At 39.2% G+C, this 24,521-nt stretch overlaps 1 protein-coding gene across 1 annotated transcript; it reads right to left on the bottom strand.

Annotated features, from left to right (window-relative positions):
- Window positions 1-9,544: 9,544 nt before the first annotated feature.
- On the bottom strand, window positions 9,545-12,010 carry Josd1 (Josephin domain containing 1). The gene is made up of 2 exons (XM_032889425.1): window positions 11,981-12,010; window positions 9,545-11,868 (listed from the first exon to the last, which is right to left on the bottom strand). The coding sequence occupies exons 1-2, from the start codon at window positions 12,008-12,010 to the stop codon at window positions 11,440-11,442; spliced, it is 459 nt and encodes a 152-aa protein (XP_032745316.1). The 3' UTR covers window positions 9,545-11,439.
- Window positions 12,011-24,521: the final 12,511 nt, after the last annotated feature.

Here is a 24,521-nt window from a genome sequence, read left to right as displayed (position 1 = left end):
CAGTTCATTGTTACATGCCAATAATTATTGTGTAAATTAATCAATATCAATTTTTACTAACATTCCCTTTAGTTCAGTAGGAAATTCACTTGGAAAACAATCTGGTAGTAAAATAAGTTCAAAAATTCACTTAGTCACAGCCTCATTATATTGACTTCTTTCTTTCTTCCTTCCTTTCTTTCTTTCTTTCTTTCTTTCTTTCTTTCTTTCTTTCTTTCTTTCTTTCTTTCGTTGAGACACAAAGCCTAGAACTCATTATGTAGTTGATGCTATCCTCAAACTTAGTGAGTTTCCCATAGTTACCTTCAAGTTCGAGAGATGACTAACCATAATATTAATAACTAAGATAATATGCTAAATTTTATAAAATATTACAACATAATAAGTATTATAATATTGACAGTAGTCCTACCATGAACATAATACATACATTAATATTCTACTTTTCTACTGATATATATATATATATACATATATATATATATTGACACTTAGCTGGTAAGTGACACCTTAAGCACATAGAACAAAGTCTTCTTATAAATAACCTATGGTTTTTATTATCCTATGCTATTAAAAGGCTTCCAAAGGCATCTATCTAACTGTGGTAAATGATGGCAATCTCCAACTTATTGTATTTCATAAATTTCATTGTAAAATGATAGTACCATTGGAACTATCAGGTACAAATTAACTAGAACTAAGTGCATAATTTCAAATAGATGTAGAAAATCAACTCTTTAAGTGGGTATCAGTTGGTATTATAATACTACCATTATTTCTTGAATACAAAATTCTCCCTCCAATATTCTCACGTGATTAAAGGCTTAGTTCCAAAGTTCCATGCTCAGAAATGCAGCTTTCAGAAAGTATTTAGATTATGCAGAGTCTGACAAAAACAATAGATTAATTCAGTAGTAGATTCATAATTCTGTGAAATTATTGGTAAGGAGAAGACACTTTGGCAGGTGAGTTCTGGTAGTATAATTATTAAAGAAAAGAAAAAGTAGTAACTTTTATATTATTCAATTTTTAATTATTAAATGTTGGTTGGCCATATCCCTGGCCCAAGAGGAACATGCATAGGGCCTCTGAGAACAGGAAGACAAGGGCACTAAACAACGTGGTCAAGACACCGCCTGGAACTGAAGGGACCCGATCAAACAGCTCCCTGCACCCAAATACCGTGGGAGGGAGAGCTAGATCTTAAGAGGGGCAGACATGCTTGGGAAGCCAGAGAAGAGCACACTCTGCCCACAATTCTCACTCTAGAGGAAAATGCCTAGTGCCATCTGGGCCCCATGTGCACAGGGTCCTAAGCGAAGGCAGAACAGGCCCTTCTGATTGCTGCCCTCACGGAGAGCTGAAACCTGGATCTGAGAAGTGACTGCAGGCTTGAAACAAGAGGTAAGACCAACTTTTCTGCTCCAAGTGAACTGCCTGGTGGACTCAGGACACACACTCACAGGAACACCTGAAGACCAGTAGACAGGAACCACTACATGCCTGAAAGCAGAACACTGTTCCCATAACTGACTGAAAAAGAACAGGAAAACAGGTCTACAGCACTCCTGACACACAGGCCTATAGGACAGTCTAGCCACTGTCAGAAATAGCAGAACAAGGTAACACCAGAGACAAAGTGATGGCAAGAGGCAAGCGCAGGAACCCCATCAACAGAAACCAAGACTACAGGGCATCATCAGAGCCCAATTCTCCCACCAAAGCAAACACTGAATATCCAAACACACCAGAAAAGCAAGATCTAGGTTTAAAATCACATTTGATCATGACGATGGAGGACTTCAAGAAAGACATAAAGAACTCCCTTAGAGAAACGGAGGAAAACATAAATAAACACGTAGAAGCATATAGAGAGGAATCACAAAAATCCCTGAAAGAATTACAGGAAAACACAATCAGACAGGCGAAGGAATTAAAAATGGAAATAGAAGAAATAAAGAAAGGACACAGGGGAACAACCCTGGATATAGAAAAGATATGGAAGAGGCAAGTAGTCATAGATACAAGCATCACCAACAGAATACAAGAGATAGAGGAGAGAATCTCAGGAGCAGAAGATTCCATAGAAATCATAGACACAACTGTCAAAGATAATGTAAAACAGAAAAAGCTACTGGTCCAAAACATACAGGAAATCCGGGACTCAGTGAGAAGATAAAAGCTAAGGATAATAGGTATAGAAGAGAGTGAAGACTCCCAGCACAAAGAACCAGTAAATATCTTCAACAAAATCATAGAAGTAAACTTCCCTAACTTAAAGAAAGAGATGCCCATAAACATACAAGAAACCTACAGAACACCAAATAGAGTGGACGAGAAAAGAAACTCCTCCTGTCACATAATAGTCAAAATACCAAACGCAGAAAAGAAAGAAAGAATATTAAAAGCAGTATGGGAAAAAGGTCAAGTAACATATAAAGGCAGACCTATCAGAATCACACCAGACTACTCACCGGAGACTATGAAAGCCAGAAGATCCAGGACAGATGTCATACAGACCCTAAGAAAGCACAAATGCCAGCCCAGGTTACAGTATACAGCAAAACTCTCAATTAACATAGATGGAGAAACCAAAATATTCAATGACAAGACCAAATTTACACAATATCTTTCTACAAATCAAGCCACACAAAGGATAATAAATGGTAAAACCTAACATAAGGAGGCAAGCTACACCCTAGAAAAAGCAAGAAACTAATCGTCTTGGCAATAAAACAAAGAGAAGAAAAGCATAAAAACATAATCTCACATCCAAATATGAACATAACAGGAAGCAATAATCACTATTCCTTAATATATCTCAACATCAATGGCCTCAACTCCCCAATTAAAAGACTTAGAATAACAAACTGGATATGCAACAAGGACCCTGCATTCTGCTGCCTACAGGAAACACACCTCAGGACAAAGACAGACACTACCTCAGAGTGAAAGGTGGAAAACAACTTTCCAAGCAAATGCTCAGAAGAAGCAAGCTGGAGTAGCCATTCTAATATCAAATAAAATGAATTTTCAACTAAAAATCATCAAAAAAGATAAGGAAGGACACTTCATATTTATCAAAGGAAAATCCACCAAGATGAACTCTCAATCCTAAATATCTATGCTCCAAATACAAGGGCAACTACATACATAAAAGAAACCTCACTAAAGCTCAAAGCACACATTGTACCTCACACAATAATAGTAGGAGATTTCAACTACCCCACTCTCATCAATGGACAGATCATGGAAACAGAAATTAAACAGAGACAAAGACAGACTAAGAGAAGTCATGAAACAAATGGATTTAACAGATATTTATAGAACATTCTATCCTAAAGCAAAAGGATATACCTTCTTCTCACCACCTCAGGGTACTTTCTCCAAAACTGACTATATAATTGGTCATAAAACAGGCCTCAATAGATACAGAAAAATAGAAATAATCCCTTGTGTCCTCTCAGTCCACCATGGGCTAAAGCTGGTCTTCAACAACAATAAGGGAAGAACACCCACATATCCATGGAAGTTGAACAATGCTCTACTCATTGATAACCTGGTCAAGGAAGAAATAAAGAAAGAAATTAAAGACTTCTTAGAATTTATGGAAAATGAAGGTACAACATACCCAAACTTATGGGACATGATGAAAGCTGTGCTAAGAGGAAAACTCATAGGTCTGAGTGCCTTCAGAAAAAAACAGGAGAGAGCATATTTCAGCAGCTTGACAGAACACCTAAAAGCTCTAGAACAAAAAGAAGCAAATACACACAGGAGGAGTAGAAGGCAGGAAATAATCAAACTCAGAGCTGAAATCAACCAAGTAGAAACAAAAAGGACCATAGAAAAATCAACAGAACCAAAAGTTGGTTCTTTGACAAAATCAACAAGATAGATAATCCCTTAGCCAGAATAATGTATGGACACAGAGTGTGTGTCCAAATTAACAAAATCAGAAATGAAAAGGGAGACATAACTACAGAATCAGAGGAAATTCAAAAAATCTTAGGATCCTACTACAAAAGTCTATGTTCCACCAAACTTGAAAATCTGCAGGAAATGGACAATTTCCTAGACAGATACCAGGTACCAAAGTTAAATCAGGAACAGATAAACCATTTAAACAACCCCATATCTCCTAAAGTAATAGAAGCAGTCATTAATGGTCTCCCAACCAAAAAGAGCCCAGGTTCAGATGGGTTCAGTGCAGAATTCTATCAGACCTTCATAGAACACCTCATACCAGTATTATCCAAACTATTCCACAAAATTGAAACAGATGTAGCGCTTCCGAATTCCTTCTAAGGAGCCACAATTACTCTTTTACCTAAACCACACAAAGATCCAACAAAGAAAGAGAACTTCATACCCATTTCCCTTATGAATATGGACGCAAAAATACACAATAAAATTCTGGCAAACTGAATGCAAGAGCACATCAAAACAATCATAAACAATGATCAAGTAGGCTTCATCCCAGGCATGCAGGGATGGTTTAATATAAGGAAAACCATCGACGTAATCAATTATATAAACAAAGTGAAAGATAAAAACCACATGATCATTTCATTATTTACTGAAAAATCATTTGACAAAATTCAACACCCCTTCATGATAAAAGTCCTAGAGAGAATAGGAATTCAAGTTCCATACCTAAAAATAGTAAAAGCCATATACAGCAATTCAGTAGCTAACATTAAACTAAATAGAGAGTAACTTGAAGCAATCCCACTAAAATCAGGGACTAGACAAGGGTGCCCACTCTCTCCCTACTTAATCAATATAGTTCTTGAAGTTCTAGCCAGAGCAATCAGACAACAAAAGGAGATCAAAGGAATACAAATTGGAAAAGAAGTCAAAATATCACTATTTGCAGATGATATGATAGTATATTTAAGTGATCCCAAAAGTTCCACCAGAGAACTACTAAAGCTGATAAACAACTTCAGCAAAGTGGCTGGGTATAAAATTAACTCAAATAAATCAGTAGCCTTCCTCTACACAAAAGAGAAACTAGCCGAGAAAGAAAGTAGGGAAACGACACCTTTCATAATAGTCCCAAATAATATAAAATACCTAAGTGTGACTTTAACCAAGCAAGTAAAAGTTCTGTACAATAAGAACTTTAAGCCTCTGAAGAAAGAAATTGAAGAAAACCTCAGAAGATGGAAAGATATCCCACGCTCATGGATTGGCAGGATTAATATAGTAAAAATGGCCATGTTACCAAAAAGCGATCTACAGATTCAATGCAATCCCCATCAAAATACCAGTTCAATTCTTCAAAGAGTTAGACAGAACAATTTGCAAATTCACCTGGAATAACAAAAAACCCAGGATAGCTAAAAGTATCCTCAACAATAAAAGAACTTCTGGGAGAATCAATATCCCTGAACTCAAGCAGTATTACAGAGCAATAGTGATGAAAACTGCATGGCATTGGTACAGAGACAGACAGATAGACCAGTGGAACAGAATTGAAGACTGAGAAATGAACCCACACACCTATGGTCACTTGATTTTTGATAAAGGAGCCAAAACCATCCAAGGGAAAAAAGATAGCATTTTCAGCAAATGGTGCTGGTTCAACTGGAGATCAACATGTAGAAGAATGCAGATCGATCCACGCTTATCACCCTGTACAAAGCTTAAGTCCAAGTGGATCAAGGACCACCACATTAAACCAGATACACACAAACTAATAGAAGAAAAGGTGGGGAAGCATCTCGAACACATGGGCACTGGAGAAAATTTCCTGAACAAAACACCAATGGCTTATGCTCTAAGATCAAGAATCAACAAATGGGATCTCATAAAACTGCAAAGCTTCTGTAAGGCAAAGGGCACTGTTGTTAGGACAAAACGGCAACCAACAGATTGAGAAAAGATCTTTACCAAACCTACAACTGAGGGAGGGTTCATATCCAAAATATACAAAGAATTCAAGAAGTCAGACTGCAGGGAGACAAATAACCCTATTAAAAATGGGGTTCAGAGCTAAACAAAGAATTCACAGCTGAGGAATTTCAAATGGCTGAGATACACCTAATGAAATGTTAAACATCATTAGTCATAAGGGAAATGCAAATCAAAACAACCCTGAGATTTCACCTCACACCAGTGAGAATGGCTAAGATCAAAAACTCAGGTGACAGAGAAAGAGGAACAATCCTCCATTTTTGGTGGGATTGCAGACTGGTACAATCATTGTGGAAATCAATCTGGAGATTCCTTAGACAATTGGACATTGCACTACCTGAGGACCCAGCTGTACTTCTCTTGGGCATATACCCAAAAGATGCCCCCACATAGAAAAAACACGTGCTCCACTATGTTCATAGCAGCCTTATTTATAATAGCCAGAGACTGGAAAGACCCCAGATGCCTTTCAAGAGAGGAATGGATACAGAAAATGTGTTACATCTTCACAATGGAAGATTCAGCTATCAAAAACAATGACTTTATGAAATTCATAGGCAAAAGGATGGAACTGGAAAATATCATCCTGTGTGACCTAACCCAATCACAGGAACAGAAACAAGGTATATACTCATTGATAAGTGGATATTAGCCCAAATGTTTGAATTACCCTGTAGAGGGCCGCAATAACATTCGCCACCACTAGATGGCGCTGGCTTCCACTGCGCCCCACGTGGAAGGCCAGGATAGCTTTCGCCATTATAAGATGGCGCCAGCCTTCGCCGTGGCGTCCCGACCCCCTTTCAGGAAGTTAACTGTGCGCATGTGCAAGAGTGCCTTCCTGCCAGGTCTTTGCCCACTCCGGGGTGTGCCTTATGAGATCATGGGTAAAGCAACCAATCAGGTGTGGATGCGCCGCTCTAGGGTGTTTTATAAGCGCACCATGCTGGTGCGGCAGGGGCTTCTCCTTAAGATAAAAATAAAGTTTTACTCATAGCAAGGACATCTATGTGCCCGCGTGCTTCTTGCCGGCGGGAGGTCGCGCGCGGGACATTACCCTACATGCACAGAGCACATGAAACTCAAGAAGGATGACCAAAATGTGCATGCTTCACTCCTTCTTTAAAAGGGGAACAAGAATACCCTTGGGAGGGAATAGGGAGGGCTGGTTTAGAATAGAGGCTGAAGGAACACCCATTCAGAGCCTGCCCCGTGTGTGGCCTATATATATACAGCCACCATACTGAATGAGATGGATGAAGCAAAGAAGTGCAGGCTGACAGGTACAAGATGTAGATTTCTCCTGAGAGACACAGCCAGAATAGGGCAAATACATCCGCCTATGCCAGCAGCAAACCAATGAACTGAGAACGGGACCTCCATTGAAGGAATCAGAGAAAAGACTGAACAAGCTTGAAGGGGCTCGAGACCCCATATGAACAACAATGCCAACCAACCAGAGCTTCCAGGGACTAAGACACTACCCCAAGCCTATTCATGGACTGACCCTGAGCTCCAACCTCATAGATAGCTATGAATAGCCTGGTAAGAGCACCAGTGGAAGGGGAAGCCCTTGGTCCTGCCAAGACTGAAACCCCAGTGAACTTGATTGTTGCGGGGAGAGCGGTAATGAGGGGAGGATTGAGAGGGGAACACCCATATAGACGGGGAAGGATAGGAGTTAGGGGGATGTTGTCCCAGAAACAGGAAAAGCGAATAAGAATTGAAATGTAAATAAGATATACCCAAGTAAATAAAGATGGAAAAAAAATAAATGTTGGGCAAAACACTAGATATAGATATTGTCATTTTGTCTTCTTCTTTCTATATAAAATGTACATTTTTCCTGTTTTCTGTAGTCAGCTAAATTTCTCAAAATATTACATAATTCAAGTAGATATACATATACATTTCTGTCAATAACATATTAATTCCTTGGTATGTGATGAGCAAAGCATCTGCTGTTGTATTTAAGCTATAAATTTACCATGAATTGAACTTAGAACACTACCAAGTATCTTGCACATATTTTATTTAAAATAAGAGATTGCATTTTTTAAATGTTGGGCTGAAGAGATGGCTCAGAAATTATGAACACTGGCTGCAGTTGCAGTGGATACTGGTTTGATTTCAAAAACACACTTGGAGGCTTCCATCCCTTTGTAATTCTAGTTCCAGAGAATCTAATGTGTGGAATGGGGATCCAAAAGAAGGTGATGGAAGTACAGTCATCAACCTTGTAAACAAATTCCAAAACCAGTATCAAGTGTAGTCTACTGCATTGCATACTAGCAAAATTTTTTGTTTGTTGTTTCATTTTTATGACCTTCGGGCCAATGCGGAATTGACATGAGCTCTGGAAGTAGTCAATTTTCCACTTGTCATTATAGGGAGGTGCCAGTCTACCAGCACCTGACCGGAACTTCTGTAAAGACAGGAGAAGCAGCCAATGCCCTGTTTCAGGTCCCATCTGAGGTTCACTAGTTTCCTAGCATCTTCTATTTTGTGTCATGGGGTAAGGCAGCAGACATAGGCACTTGCATTATTAGGGGATATGGAAGCCTCCCCTAAAGTCCCAACGGCCACAATACCCACACCAATGCTCTCTTTTCGCCTCCACAGACAATGTATGCAAATAGTATGCAGACACAAATACAAGTAAAACACCTAAATGAATAAAATTTATCACATTTTTAAAGCTTAATTATCTATCTTCATACTGCATATTTATATTGAAAATGGGTCTTAGCAGGAAAGAAAATTAGAATCATACTATACAAATAAAATACAAAAACATTGTTTCCAGCAAAAGTAAAATAATACATTTTATTGCATGTGTTTGTGTGTGTGTGTGTGTGTGTGTGAAGATGAATATAAGACATTTGAAACAATTAAAAGATCTGTTACTTTATTGGTATATTTCCTAGATTGAAATTTTTTACAGAAAATCAGATCATGTATCAGTAGCAGTGTTCTTCATTTTGAAATATTTTATTAGAATAAAAATTAACATAAAATGATTAAAATGTTACATTAATTTTGGGAGACATTCTTTTCTCACAAGTAATCTTTTACCAATATTAATCTTTGAATAGCCAAAAAAGCAAATTAACTTATTTTATTAGTAACAACTTATAAATTATAAACTAAGAAGGCTATGCTGAATAAGCTTAAGAAGGAAAATGTTTAACATGACAGCACAATACTGTAATTTTAGCACATTGATAGGTGCATAGAAGAGAATTTCTCAAGAATATAAGACAAGACTCAAAAACCCAAAACAAAAACTTTAAATTTGTTTTCATGTTGGAATTTTTAAGAATAGCATATTCAGAAACATTTTATAGTTTGAGCACTTATGACCTCTTTCATATACATAATTTGATATGAACATGAAAAATAAATTTTATGAAGCTGAGGTATAAAGTAATAGGAAAAAACTAAGTTATGACAAGTAATTTGTGCTCTTATATATATAAATATATTTTATGCATATTTTATTAAAATATAAATATTTCTTTTAGAAATTTCAAATTACATGGAAATTTACCTAAATACAATCACTCCACTTTTTAATATGCAAAACAATCATTAGTTTCTCACTATTTTTCTTTCCCTGTGATTTTTTTTTCAGCTTCTCATTTTTAATATTTGGTTAAACAAAATACATCTTTGTAAACAAACCCAGCACAAGGCCAACAAAGAAAGGGAATAAAGCAAGAAAAACAAAGCCTAGGGTTGCCCTTGCTGGGCATCAGGGTCAGGATGCCCCTTAATAGGAATGGGGCTTTTTGCCCTTGGGCATCAACATGGGTCCCTATTCCTAAGCACCAGAATTGGATATGAACAGAACCAGCCCTGAAATGCTTAAGCGTCTTTGTACATCCCACCAGCTCATGGACTCCACGTGCGTGGGACTGTTTGCAGTGCCATTTGCAAAGGCCCAAGCAGATCTGTAGGGAGGAGTCTCCTCTTCCCAAGAAATGGCTTACTCTCACCGACAGTGCCAATGGACCAAGGTCCTGCTTGTGACAATCAGCAAGGTCGGCTGTAACTTCTGGCTGGTAGTGATTGGAATGTCATTGTGCAGGGGCAGAGTTAGCTCCCCGTGGTGCCAAGCAGATCTGGTGTAGAAAATGGTGCAGATGACCATGGCTGAGTGCAATGCAGTAGCCACTTGAGGCCTCTGCTACTTGAATAAAAAATGGCCTTGTTGGATTGAAGATACATGTGCAGAAAAAGTGCTGGTGTAAACATGCACTCCAGTCACAGTGGGGAGACAGCCCCTGCTTCACCCCAACAAGCTTGCTCAGGATTAACATGCAAGCCCCAGGTAGCTCTGCTGCCAGCAAGAAGCAGGCCAGTGGGGCAGCTCTCAGACCTACAGAGACCATGGATTGATAAGGGCTGGCCAGGTCACCTGCCTTGAAGGCCACCACAAACACATTGGTATGGGGGTATGGTACTTATTTCTCCTCATTTTCGAAAAATATAGGAGAAAAAAATGGTCTAGAACTACTTGAGGTGGGGTGAGCCAACCCTGTTTGTAAAAGAAACTATAGCAGACGCCAAAACCAGAGGCTCCAGCTCGATGCATACAACCAACCTGAGATTGTTGCCACTGCCCTGGAGCTCAGGATGTGCCTACCAGTCTCAAACCCTGAAGCTTATCTTCATGGCAGTTTCCTCACCCAGCTCTGTCCCAAACTATGGAATTTGATGTCAGTGGTAGATGTGTTTCTGATTTTGCTAAAATGGGTCAACTATGAGTGCTATCCCTGCTCGTTGTCTTTTGCCCCAGAGCCTCCCTAGTCAATGTAGTGAAATGGTAGGGACATAATTAGAGTGAAGAGCCACCATTGATTGCCCTACTGTGGTTTTACCCACATTGTATTAGGTATACGTTTCACCATTGTCTTGCTAGAATACTGTGCAATTTACCTACTTTGGAATATCAGAACTTTTCGTTATAAAACTCCAAGGCTGGCTGGGATTTAAAAAGGGCTAAGAGGTGGCATAATGGATTGTAGATGGCATGCAGTGCCATTGCTGGACTCGTGACAGTTTCCTGAGACACAGTTTCCTGGCTCTGGGTCCTTTGAGCCAGTCACTGGGCTCTGCATGTACTTTGTCCTCAGACCCCATGGTGCCACAGGAGAGAAAAGGGGGCAGCCTCTCTGTGAGCCTGAAGCATCAGTAACACTACCAGCAGAACCTGTGTCAAGACCTCATAGAAAGGAGAAAATAACCAAGCCCCCTCAAATGACTCCCTTTTCAGCTCCCTCTTTCAAATAGCAAAGGGTGTTCAATGTCTTGCCCTAAGTGTTCAGAACTCCTACCTTCTTCCCCCAGGCACAGACTGCTGGGTGGCTCTGACAGTCCACATATCTGTCCTATTGCACTGGCCAATCTGAAGGGAAAACCCAATGAGATGTTTGGGGAAGTGGACTGTAGAGGCCACAGCACATCAAAGAGGTCTGGAGGGTTGAGGCAGAGAGGGTCAGGCAGAACTGTCTGTCACACGTCGGCCCTCCAGCTCTGATGGGCTTCCACTTCTTCTGGGACCACCAGTAGGAGTTCACAGTTTTTACCTCGCAAATGGTATTTTAGAAATTTCCTGAGCTCACTCTCGCCTCCAATCCACTCTGGCATCTTGAGTTTGGAGTCAAGGTTGTAGTAGGCCCCTCCCACCTCACGAACACAGATCCAGTGCTGCCTTTTGAGAGGCAACTTGAGTGGACCCCAGCACAGGCTGGAGGGCAGGTTCATGATGAAGCCCATGACGTTAGCAAGAGCAATAACACCCACGTCCCTGCGCTTGTCCCACCAAACAGCTTCATAGCCTTTTGTTTGAAGGGCCGCCATGATGACATTCACATCATAATTCCCATTTCCCAGCATGCTCTTGTTGTGGGGCGTCACTACAGTGTTCGGAGACAGCCTTTTCTTTCATTTCGTCCGAATCACAACGCCACAGGCTCCGAAGACCCGGTTGGATGGTGGAGAAAAGGCCCAATGCCAAGAGCTAGCGAGGACCGGAGGGCGTGCGGTCGCGGGCCTCGCGGGGACTTCGGGGGTAGCGCTCCATGCCCGCCGGCGGCGGACTCGGCCCAGAGGAGGATCCGCTTCGCCTCGGCGCGGGCGGAGCCGCGGAAGGGGAACGGCGGCCCGGGCGCCGCCGCGGGGAGGTCCCGCCCGGCCCGCGAGGGTGCGGCCGGACGCCTCGCCTAGCCCGGTGCAGTCCTGGCCCACCGGGCTGGTCGTCCCCTCCGCGACCTCCTGCTGTCACGTGAGGCAAGCCGGGGCTTCCTCCGGCTGCCTGCCCGGCGGGGACCGCTCGTCACCCCTACACAGCCACCTGGACCTTGCGGGCCGCCACCTGGGCCGCGCACGGTCGACTCCCAGTGATTTTAATATAGTTTTATTCATATAAAAACTTTTACTTTTTTTTTTTTGTTTTTATTTTACTTATGTTTCAAATGTTATTCCCTTTTCCGGTTTCCCAGACTTAAACTCCCTATCCCATCCCCCACTCCTTCTTCTACAAGGATGTTCCCCTCCCCAAGGACACCCCCTTCCCACCCCCCTGACGTTCCCTTACACTGGGAGGTCCAGCCTTGGCAGGACCAAGAACTTCTCCTTCCAGTGGTGCCCTTATTTTAAAATAACATTTTTAGTTTTGTGATGCTTGGGATCAAAATAATTCATCATTCATTGTTAATGTTTTACAGTTGAGCACAGCCTCCCTTCCTTCCCCTCCTCTTGTTACCCCAAGTTCCCATTTCCCCCATATCCACTGCCCCTCTGATCTCCTTCAGAAAAGAAAAAAAATCTCTCAGTGATATCAACTGAACTTAGCATAACAAGATACAGTAATACTATCAAGACTAGAGGAATCTCAGAAGGAGAAAAGTGTCCCAAGAGCATGCAAAAGGTCAGAAACACTTCAATTGTTAGGAGGCCAACAAAAACAAAAAACAAAAACAAAAACAAAAACAAACAAACAAAAAAAACAAGCTAAAGAACAACAATATGTATGCAAATGTTCTGGTGCAGACTCTTGCAGGCTCTATGGTTGCCACTTCAGTCTTTGTGAACTCCTATGAGTCCTGCCTTTCTAATTCTATGGGCCATATTCTCCTGGTGTCCTCAAATCCACAGGCTCCTAAAATCCTTTCTTTTCTTCTTCCTCTTCCTCTTCTTCAGGGTTCCCTGAGCTCCACAGTATGTGGGGCTTTTGGTCTCTGTATCTGGACTCATTAGTTGCTGGAGCAAACCTCTCTGATGATGACTGCTGTAGATACCAAGTTTATGATTAAAGCAGAATAGCATTAGAAACCATTTCTTTGACTTTTTATGTCAGTCTTGTTTTGTTCTTTTCTTGATCTTTCAGTTATACAGTTTCCAGATTCTGGTTAACTAGGCAGTGTTGGGCAGGGCTCTATTTGTGGTATGGGACTTAGAGCAATCATTCATTGGTCACTACTATAAGCTCTAAGCAACTATTTCCACAGTGCATCTTGCAGGCAGGGCAAGTTGTATACTGTAGATTTTGTAAAATGTTTGGGTCCCAGTCCTACACTGAAAAGCTAGCCTGGTTATAGAAAATACTTGGGTCAGGCTCCATATCCTTTATTACTAGGTTTTAGGAATTACCGCTCACTAGGTTTCCCTATTGCCACTATGTCCTTCAATAGAGGAATGGATACAGAAAATGTGGTACACTTACACAATGGAATACTACTCAGCTATCAAAAAACAATGACTTCTTGAAATTCATAGGGAAATGGATGGAACTGGAAAATATCACCCTGAGTGGGATAATCCAGTCACAAAAAACCACACACGGTATGTACTCACTAATAAGTGGATATTAGCACAAAAGATCAGAACACCCCAGATATAATTCACATACCACATGAAGCTCAAGAAGAAGTAAGACCAAAGTGTGGATGCTTCAGTCCTGCTTACAAAGGGGAACAAAATACTCATAGGAATAAATATATAGAGAACATGTGGAACAGAACAAAAAGCTTTGGGATCCATTCCATTTATAGACACCAAACCTAGACATTATTGCAGATGCCAAGAAGTGCTTGCTGACAGTAGCCTGACATGGATGTATCCTGAGAGGCTCTGCCAGAGCCTGACAAATACAGAGGTAGATGCTCACTGCTAACTACTGAACTGAGAATGGGCTCCCCAATGGAGGAGTTAGAGAAGGGATTGAAAGAGCTGAAGGGGTTTACAACCACATAAGAATAACAACAATATCAACCAACCAGATACCCCAGGATTCTCCGGGACTAAACCACAAGCCAAAGAGTACTATACATGGAGGGACCCATGGCTCCAGCCACATATGTAGCAGAAGATTTCATTGTCTGGCATCAGTAGGAGAAGAGGCCCTTGGTCCTTTTAAGGCGTGATTCCCCATTGTAGAGGAAAACCAGGATGGGGAAGCAGGAGTGGGTGGGTAGGTGGGTGGGTAGGGGAGCATCTTCATAGAAGCAGGGAAAGGGGACATGGGATTGGGGTTTTCTGGATGGAAAACTGGGAAAACAGATAACATTTGAAATGTAAATAAATAAAATTACCAATAAAACAAATGTTCACCTATTTTCAGATTGAAACCCCTGTTCCCATCAAGACTTTCTGCCAGTCTAACCAATGAATCTATTCTACTTCCCCTTCTTTGTGAATATCATGGTTTCCCCCAGCATGCTCTTTACCTAACTTCTCTGGTTCTATGGATTAAAGTGTGATTATCCTTTACTTAACAGCTAATATCCACGTGTAAGTGACTATGTAATGTATTTGTCTTTCTGGTTGTTAGTTGCCTCACTTACATAAGCTTTATTTTAGTTCCAGTCATTAGAATGCAAATTTTATGATGTCATTTTTTTTTCCTTAGAAACTGAGTAAAAACCCCTTGTCTAAATAAAACTCAGTTATTTCATTCTTCGCTTGATGAACATTTAGGCTGTTTCCTGTTGTGGCTATTATGAATAAAGCCACTATGAATATAGTTTTGGCAGTGTATTTGTAGGAGAATGAAACATATTTTGGGTGTATGTCTAAGAGTGCTATAGTTGAATCTTGAAGTAGACTGATTCCTAATTTTCTGAGGAACTGCCATATTGATTTCCATAGTGGCTGACTTTGTGTTCATATCAGCAATGGAGGAGTGATCCCCTTGCATTAATTTTAGCCTGCCCTCATTTGTGTTGTTGATCATAGCCATTGTAAGAGGTATAACATGGAATTTCAAAGTATTTTGATTTGCATTTTCTGATGGCTAAGGATGTTGAATAATTTTTTAGCTGTTGCCCAGCCATTTTATATTTCTGTACTTGTCAGGAGCCATAACAGGACGAGCTAATAACTAGTGGGTGATCATCCTGAGATGGCCAGCTTCGGATTATCATGTAGTCTGTGACTGGTTCACCCTTATTAAGGAAGGCTGTAAGGGATTCATTTTAGGAAAGATTCCTGCTATTAAAAGGCTTTTCCTGTTATTATTAAACCCACATAACAATCATTTAGTAACAGCACACCGATTTGGAGCAGATCTCTGTAGATCTACGAAGATATACTGTCTTATAATGATGCTATATAGACAAATACATGACTTCTTTAGTCTTAATGATGATCCTATAAGAATTATTAAAATTATATCAATGATTATTAAGTTATTTTATAGTGGGACTGCTATTAAGTCTCTTTCTGATAAAACTGCAGTGAGAACTCTGCCAGTCTCCAAGGTATCACCAGTTAATTGCTCTTAGATAGGAAACAGAGTTTCTCCTACTCAGAACACATTCCAAGAAGTTGTAAAACAATTATCAAGAGTCATAAATAGAGAACAATTTATTACAGGTGCAAGGACAGAGGATAAGATATTGACTGGGTTTATCTATATATAACTTCACCAACAACTGTGGTTTTAGACCTTCAGTGAACCTGTAGAGCTGACACTGGTGATGAATGTTTAGCCAGATAATTACTCTTGATGGATATTCATGTAAACATTCTCTGTTGTAAACTTCTTTTTCAATTTATGGTTTGATCTTTCATAAGACCTTGTGATGAACTTTGTAACATGTGATTATGTATTCTGAAAGATGTTTAAGTGCTGAGGACAAAGAGAAGACACACAGAAGGACTGAGAGAGAAGGACTGAACTGGAAGGACAGAGAGAAGGACTGAGCTGGAGAGGGACTGAGCTGAAGAGTCAGGTTTGTGCTAAGGAGAACTGAGCTAAGTAGAACTAAGCTAAAAAGATCTGGACTGAGAAGAAATGCAGAGAGGAATAACTTAGAGACTATAGGTAACATAAGAGAGCAATGTGCAGAATGCAGAGGAAAAGAGGGAAAAAGAAGAAGCTGGAGAGAGCAAAAGGAACAGGTAGGTTTTCCCTTACTACAGGTGACAGAACAGGTCATTTCTTAATAGCAAGAAAGGCTTAGTCTTATTAAAAGGAACAAGCTTTTTCTCTTCCAAACTTGGGTTTAATTCACTTAGCATTAAAAGGATAGAAGCCATTTCTTTCTCTATGTAATAAAGATTGAAGCTCATCTTTCATCCAGGATGCATTAGCTCTTTCTGCACCGATGCTTGGTCTTTTGCCCCATATGCATATGTTAAGTATGGATTTTTGTGTAAGTATGTAGTTGTGAGAATGTATGCATGTGTGTGTGTAAGAATGTAATTGTGATAATGTATGTTAGCTGGGCTTAACTGATTTTGAGTGGAAATGTATAATGCACATTTATTTATTCCGTGTGTGAAATTATATGTTTATGCATATTTGGCTATGCCAAAGCTTTTCCTTCTGCAAACACTCTTCACTTCTCCTTGTTCAATAGAAGTTTATTGCTCCAAACTTCCCCCTAGCTTGACAAGCAAGAGGAATAGGGACAAAAGTGAAAAGGCTCTAACAATAAATCCTCTACTTTATCTCCTGCTGTTTTAGAATGAGGTGCTTAATGCCAGAGACTGCAGTTTCTGTCCTCAGAGGAACACAGAAGGCTGGTCAGTTACAGCAGCAGAGCATTGTGACTTAAACATAGATAAGTAAATCAGCCTCAGTAACATAGTAACTTAGACCTAGTTAAGTAAACTTATTATTATATAGCAACCCTAAATATCTCCTAAGACAAAGTCTTACCCTCCGCTGACGCTCTTCCCCCTCCGCTGCCTCAGGAAGAACCAACATGAGAAAGAAGACAAATGTCGAGGCTGGTCCCCAGCATGTACTGAAAATTATCTGCTTAGGTTTGTATTGCATTTTGTTGTCAGAGCCTCCTGGGTCCCCTGCAGTGTTTCACCCGCTTGTCAGACCCTTCTGGGTCCCTTGCAGGGTTTGACCCCTACCCCTGCTGATACATGTGGAAGCCATTTGTTCCTAACAAAGGAATGCCCTGGCCCGATAGCAATACACCTGGGATACACCTGGGTGAGGGTCATTTCGTTCCTGTCTTTTGTTTTTTTCAGTCTTCATTCTTGGTATTTAGGCTGGTCTTCCTGGATTTCTCCCCAGTAAATTTGGGACATGTATTCAGTCTTTTGTTACCGAAGCCTTAAGCTGGGCTTCCTAGATTTTTCCATCTGGTCAACTTGGGGGTATATATTCGGTAAATAAAGCTACAGAATTGGCATTCTTTCTTAACACAAATAACCCGCATATGTGTGTTTTTTAATCACACAGGCTTACACCAGGTTCTCGGTGTCATGTCAATGTGGGCACCGGCATTTTGTAATTGGATTATATTTGGTTTGTTGATCTCTAATATCTCAATTTCTTTATATTTTTGGGATATTATCCTTATATAGGACATAGAGTTGGTGAATATATTTTCCCTTTTTGTAGGCTGCCATTTTGTCCTATGTATGCTATCCTTTCCATTACAGAAACTTTTCAAGTTTCATGAGGTTCCAGGCTTTAATAGTCAATCATAATGCTTATGCTATAAGTGTTCTCTTTAGGACATCATCTCTAATACCATGCTTTCAAGGCATTGGCATACTTAATTTTCTATAAGCTTCAATGTGTCTGGTATTATAATGAGGTCTTTGATCCATTTAGGCTTGAGTTTTGTACAGGGGATAAATAAGGATCTATATACAAAAAATGTCTACATGCAGATACCCAGTTAAACTATTCTCATTAATTGAAGACAGTTTCCTTTCACATTATATATCCAAACGTTTATGGATTTATGTCACATTTTGATTTTATTTATCAATTTTTTCTGATTTTATATTAATAACATGATTTTTATTACTATAGTCTGCTTTATAGCTTAAAGTCAGAGATAGACATGCATATAAATATTTTATTGTTCAGGATTATTTTAGATATCCTAGGTATTTTTGTACTGCTTTTGTTGTTTGTCTTTTTTAATATGAAACTGAGTATTGTGTTTTCAAGGTCTATGAAGAATTTTGCTGGGATTTTTCTGGGGATTGAATTGGATCTATATATTGCTTTCGATATGATTGCCATTTTTATTCTCCTAATTCTAGCAGTCTATGAGCATAGGGGGTTTTCTATCTTCTGATAGCTTCTTAAACTTCTTTCTTCAAATATTGAAGTTTTTATACTTGCTTTCTTAGGGTTAGCCCAAGATCTTTTATATTGAGAAAGATGTTATTTCCATGGATCTTTTCTCAGTCCTTCTGAGAAGGGGGAACAAAATACTAATGGGCAGAAATACAGAGACAAAGAGTTGAACAGGGAATGGAGAAAATGTCATCCAGAGACTGTCCCACCTGAGGATCCATCCCATAGGTAATCACCAAACCCAGTCACTATTTCTGATGACAAAAGTTCTTGCTGACGGGAGCCTGATATGGATGCCACAGCCTTACTGATACAGATGAGGTTGCTTGCAGCTAACCATGAGACTGAGCTCAGAAACCCGAATGGAAGATTTAGAGAAACGACAGAAGGAGCTAAAGGAGTTTGTAAGCCCATAGGAAGAACAACAATATCAACAAACCAGATCTCCTCAAATCTCCCAGGGACTAAACCACCAGCCAATCAGTACAAATGGAGTGAGACACAATTCCAGCTGCATATTTAGCAGTGGATGTCATAGTCTGGAATCAATAACAGAAGAAACCTCTGGTCTTGTGAAGGCTTGTTTCTTCAGTGTATGGAAATGCCATGGCATTGAGGTGGGAATTGGTTGGTGGGAGTGGAAGCATCTTCAGTGAATCATGGGGAGGGTGGAGGCAGAATAGGAGAGGGAATAAAGGGGATAACATTTGAAATGTAATATGCAAAAAATCAATAAAAATAAAATAATAAAGATTTTAAAATCTCAACAATCTTTCCATGAAATCGAATCTGTTGTTGATTTTTTTTTCTCCTCAGAGGGTATTTCTTGGAGTTATATTAATAAGCCACCAATAGCAATTATTATTTTCATGACCAAAATAATTTTAACTCTAGAAGTAAAATCACTCATTCCAGCCACAGCAGTAGAAAATCAGGCTATTTTCTAGATAGAGTAAGTACCCAGAATAGAGAACTTTGTGATAAAAAAAAAAAAAACATATAAAATGAAAAGGACTCTGTGCCCATATTAAGTGTATAAAATTAGTATTTCACAAAAATGTATTCAAAAAAAGAAAGATCAATTTGCAAGTTCATTGCAAATAACAACAAAACAAAACAAAACAAAACAAAACAGGATAGCAATTACTATTCTCAACAATAAATAAAAGAACTTCTGGGGAATCACCATCCCTAACCTCAAGTTGTATTACAGAATGATCATAATAAAAACTGCATGTTATTGGTACAGGGACAAGCAGGTAGAACAATGGAATAGAATTGAAGACCCAGAAATGAACCCATACGCCTATAGTCACTTGATTTTTGACAAAGGGGCTAAAATCATCTAGTGGAAAAGAGACAGCATTTTTAACAAATGGTGCTGGTTCACCTGGAGGTCAGCATGTAGAAGAATGCAAATCAATTCATTCTTATCTCCTTATTCAAAGCTCAAGTCCAAGTAAATCAGAGACCTCCACATAAAATCAGATACACTCAGACTAATAGAAGAGAAAATGGGAGAAAGCCTTGAACACATAGGTACAGGGGAAATTTTCCTGAACAGGACACTAACAGCTTATGTGCTAAGGTCAAAAATAGACAAACAGGACCTCACAAAATTGCAAAGCTTCTGTATGGCAAGGGAAACTGTCGACAGGACAAAATGGTAACCAGCATATTGAGAAAAGATCTTGACTAATCTACATGTGAGAGAAGGATAATATATAATATAGACAAAGAACTCAAGAAGTTAAGACGCCAGAGAATCAAATAATACTATTTAAACAATGGGGTACAGAGCAAAACCAAAATTTATCAACTGAGAAATATCAAATCACTGAGAAGCACCTAAAGAAATGTTCACCATCCTTAGTCATCAGGGAAATGCAAATCAAACAACCCTGCGACCCACCTCACACCAGTAAGAATGGCAAAGAGCAAAAACTCAGGTGAAATCCAATGCTGGAGAGGATGTTGAGAAAGAGGAAAACCTCCGTATTTTGTGGAAGCTGGTACAACCACTATGGAAATCAGTGTGGTTGTTCCTCAGAAAATTGAATATAGCACTACCTGAGGACCCAGGTTTACCACTCCTGGGCGGATACCCAAAAGATGTTCCAACATATATAACAAGGACACATGCTCCATTATGTTCATAGCAGTCTGATTTATCATGGCCAGAAATTGGAAATAACCTGGATGTCCTTCAGCAGAGGAATCGATACAGATGATGTGATACATTTACCCAATAGAGTACTACTGGACTATTAAAAACAATGACTAGATCAAATTCTTAGGCAAATGGATGGAACAAGAAATATCATCCTAAGTGCGTTAACCCAGTCACAAAATAACATGCAAATTATTCACTCACTGATAAGGGGATATTAGTTCAAAAGCTTGGATTACCCAAGAAAAAATTCACAAACCATATGAAGCTCAAGAAGATGGAAGCCCAAAATATGGGTCCTTCAAGTCCTTCTTAGCAGGGGGAACAAATTACCCATTGAAGAAAATGTATGGTAGGAATTTGGGAAGAAGAGCCAATGGGGAGGGGAAAAAAGGACAGTCTCAGATCAGGCATGAGAGGAGACAAGGACGATATTCAGATGGTGAGAGATTGAACAGAGATGTGTAGAAATGGGGGATGGAGAACTGGGGTTAGCTACCCGCTACCCGCAAATTGCAGATGCCAGGAAAGGAAGAGGCCCCCAGGACACAACAGGGATGAGATTAGCTGAAATGCCCATCAAAGTGGAGGGAGAACCTTTAGAGGCTATATCCAGAGGTTAGGAAAAGTCCCTGGTTGGAGGATGGGGCCACCCACCCTTTTAAAAATTTTAATCCAGAATTATTCCTGTCTAAATGAAGTAAGGGACAAAGAGTAGAGCAGAGACTGAAAGAAAGGCCACCCAGAGACTGCCCCACCTTGGGGGTCCATTGCAAATGTAGGCAACAAAACCAGTCACTATGGCTGATAACAAAAAGTTCCTGTTGACAGGAGCCTGATATTGGTGTCTCCAGAGAGGTTATGCTACAGCCTTACTGATACAGATGAGGATGGTTGCAACCATCCATCGGAATGAGCACAAGGACTCCATTGGTGGAATTAGTGAAAGGACTGAAGGAGCTGTTGGGGTTTGCAACCCCATAAAAAGAACAATAATATCAACCAACAAGAATGCTCCCACACACACCCGCATTGGACACAGGGATAAATCACCAACCAATCAGGATAATTGGAGGGACCCATGGCTCCAGCTACACATTTAGCACACAATGGCATTTTCTGCTGTATTTCCTTCCTGACTTCCTTTAATGATGATCAGTCATGTGGAAGTACAAGACAATCCTTTTCTCCCCAAGTTGCTATCAGTCATAGTATTTCATCATAGCAATAGTAACCCTAAGACATATTGTAATAAGCTAATAATAGTTTATATTTGATTTAAAATAAGCTCAGGTTTATATACATTTTTTTCTGTCAATAATGCCTTTCAAAAAGACATACAAGAATGTGATGGCATCTGTAGGGATGTGAGGGTTATTTTTATAACATCCTAATGTCATATTCTCATTTTGACATTTCCTATAGAATAATTGATGAACATTCTTCTCTGACATAACCTGAGGCTATAGTTAATATTCCAATGTACATCTTCTTGAAGTAGAGCATTCTGTTGTAATTTCTTTTTTTTTTCCTACTGATTCCATGTTTTCTAGGATAGTTGCTCATTTCTTACTTTATTTTGCAAGGTTTCTAGATTTTTGAGTGCAAAATTTATAAGAACATGTATCTTAAAATTAGAATGCTTAAGAGGAACTAGTCTCTGGTTATTTGAATTTTTTTAAAGTGATGTAATTGGTTCATTTTAAAAGTAAGCTGCTTCATTTTTATTGTATGTACTACAGAAGTATTTTAAGTAGGTAGAAAAATATGTGTATTCAGATCCTCAACTTTTATTCTTGTTTAAAGCTACACTCAGTGGCCCAGAAATCAGGTTGTTCCTTGATTGTCATAAAGTGTACAAATAGAAACAGATCTGTGAATGCTCTTTGTCATGTGCAAAGTATACTGATGATGCTTACAGAAAAGTAGAAGAAAACTATTATTTTATATGTAAATCACAATTTTAAAAACAAGGAGAAGTTATTTATTTATTTTTTACTTTTCATTACTTCAGAAATTAAAGGAAGCAATGTTAGCTCTTTAATCAACCAAAGTGCTACTGAAAACCAGATTTATTGGATATAGAATAACAGCATCAGTAAGATATTATGAGAAAACTACATCATTATGCATTGAAAAAAATTCACTTACATTGAGAACAGTATAAAAAATGTTGAATATGCCACCATACATCTATTATAAGACCTTGGCTTTTCTGCTTTGTGTCTTAAAGAAAACATACCTTCCTACCATTTCTGTGCACACAAGAAAAACAGTTTAGGAGTTCAGTGTCAAAGATCATGTATTAAAATATCAATAGGAAAAACACATGCCAGGATTCTAAAGTAGTTATTTTTTAAAATAAAATCCTAATTATAAATGGTATTCAATTCTTGTACAATGAAAGTAAACTTATTAATACTAAATAAAATATACTGGAAATGTACTGTTTTTTTTTCTCATTTTGATAGGTGTAGTAAAAATGAAAAAAGAAAGGAAAGAGAAGGAAGAAATAAACACAACTGCTTCTGACAAAATAAATACTATAAATTTAAAAAACTAGCTTTTAGCAGTACTTGCTTAATGGATAAAATATTATAATAATGTCTTTTGGGGACGAAGACAATCAAGGAACAGTGATATATATATTTGCATCTTATAGAAGGCTGAAACAGGAGATTCTGTAATCAAAGGTGAACTTGAGCTATTTAGGAAGAATAGGTGTCAAAATGAATAGGAAGTGTAAGGAAAGAGGACAGGTGAAAGTTTTATATGTATGCATTTGGATGTAGTAGTAAAAAATATGTGGTACAATATATTCATTGTAATAAGCACATTTGCAATCATTGATTTGTATATTATGAAGTTATGAAGGTCTAATCGCTGCATATATGTGCATTTGTGTGTGTGTGTGTGTGTGTGTGTGTGTGTGTGTGTGTGTGTGTGTGTGTGTGTGTATTCCTTCCAGACAAGCAGGCAGGAAATTTAGGATATTTGCTGATCTTCACTTCATTTTCTCCAAATCTAATCTACCATTATCATCCTGAGCTCTGCAGCAAACCACCTGCTGGGTCATTTTTGCCTCCCTGCCCTCATATTACATGGAACATAAAGAGAAATTCTCCCCCTACCAATGCTTCTTCTCTGATTCATAGTTATATCCTAGCCTCTGACTACACTAGGATCTTTCTGGGAACTCACAAGTCACTCCAGCTTGGGAAGCAGTTAATCTTTCTGCAAATAGTTACTTCTTTCTTAACTCCTCCATGTTTAATACCCTATTCCACATCCAGTTCTTCAGAAGACCTTTTCTCTGGCCTCTCTGCCTAAGCTTGCCTCTCCAGTAGTTAAAAAAATTTCTACTGTTAATGTCCCTTCCCTAAGACATTGCTTTATCCCTGCCCTCAACTCATAGAAACCATCAGGCCACTCTGACCAGGGAAGCATGTAGGCTAACTGCAAATCTTCAATTCTCCATCAGCTTATTCAAGTGCACTTCCCCAGTCTACTCTTGAGCCATTTATTTCACTACCTGCTGCTACTTCTCCTGTCTCAGTGTCCAGTTGATCACACAGATCTATGGTACCAAACTCCCTATATTCACTCACTGTTTATCTTAGAACCAACTCCAACAGGCATTCTCTAGGAATCCATAACCACATCAGCCAAAAAGCATGTAGTCTGATTGCAGATCTTCATCTCTCCTGCATTCATACTATTAACTTAACAATTCACCTGAAAGCTCTAGAACAAAAGGAGTAAGCACACCCAAGATAAATAGATAGCAAGAAATAATCAAACTCAGTGTCAGAAGCAATAAGATTGAAAAACTATACAAGGATGAAACGTAGTTTGTTCATTTGT

This window comes from Rattus rattus, chromosome X (genome assembly GCF_011064425.1).
Source record: "Rattus rattus isolate New Zealand chromosome X, Rrattus_CSIRO_v1, whole genome shotgun sequence".
Taxonomy (NCBI): Eukaryota; Metazoa; Chordata; class Mammalia; order Rodentia; family Muridae; genus Rattus; species Rattus rattus.
The sequence above is the reverse complement of the archived record's forward strand: the minus strand, read 5'-3'. Positions and strand labels throughout refer to the sequence as shown.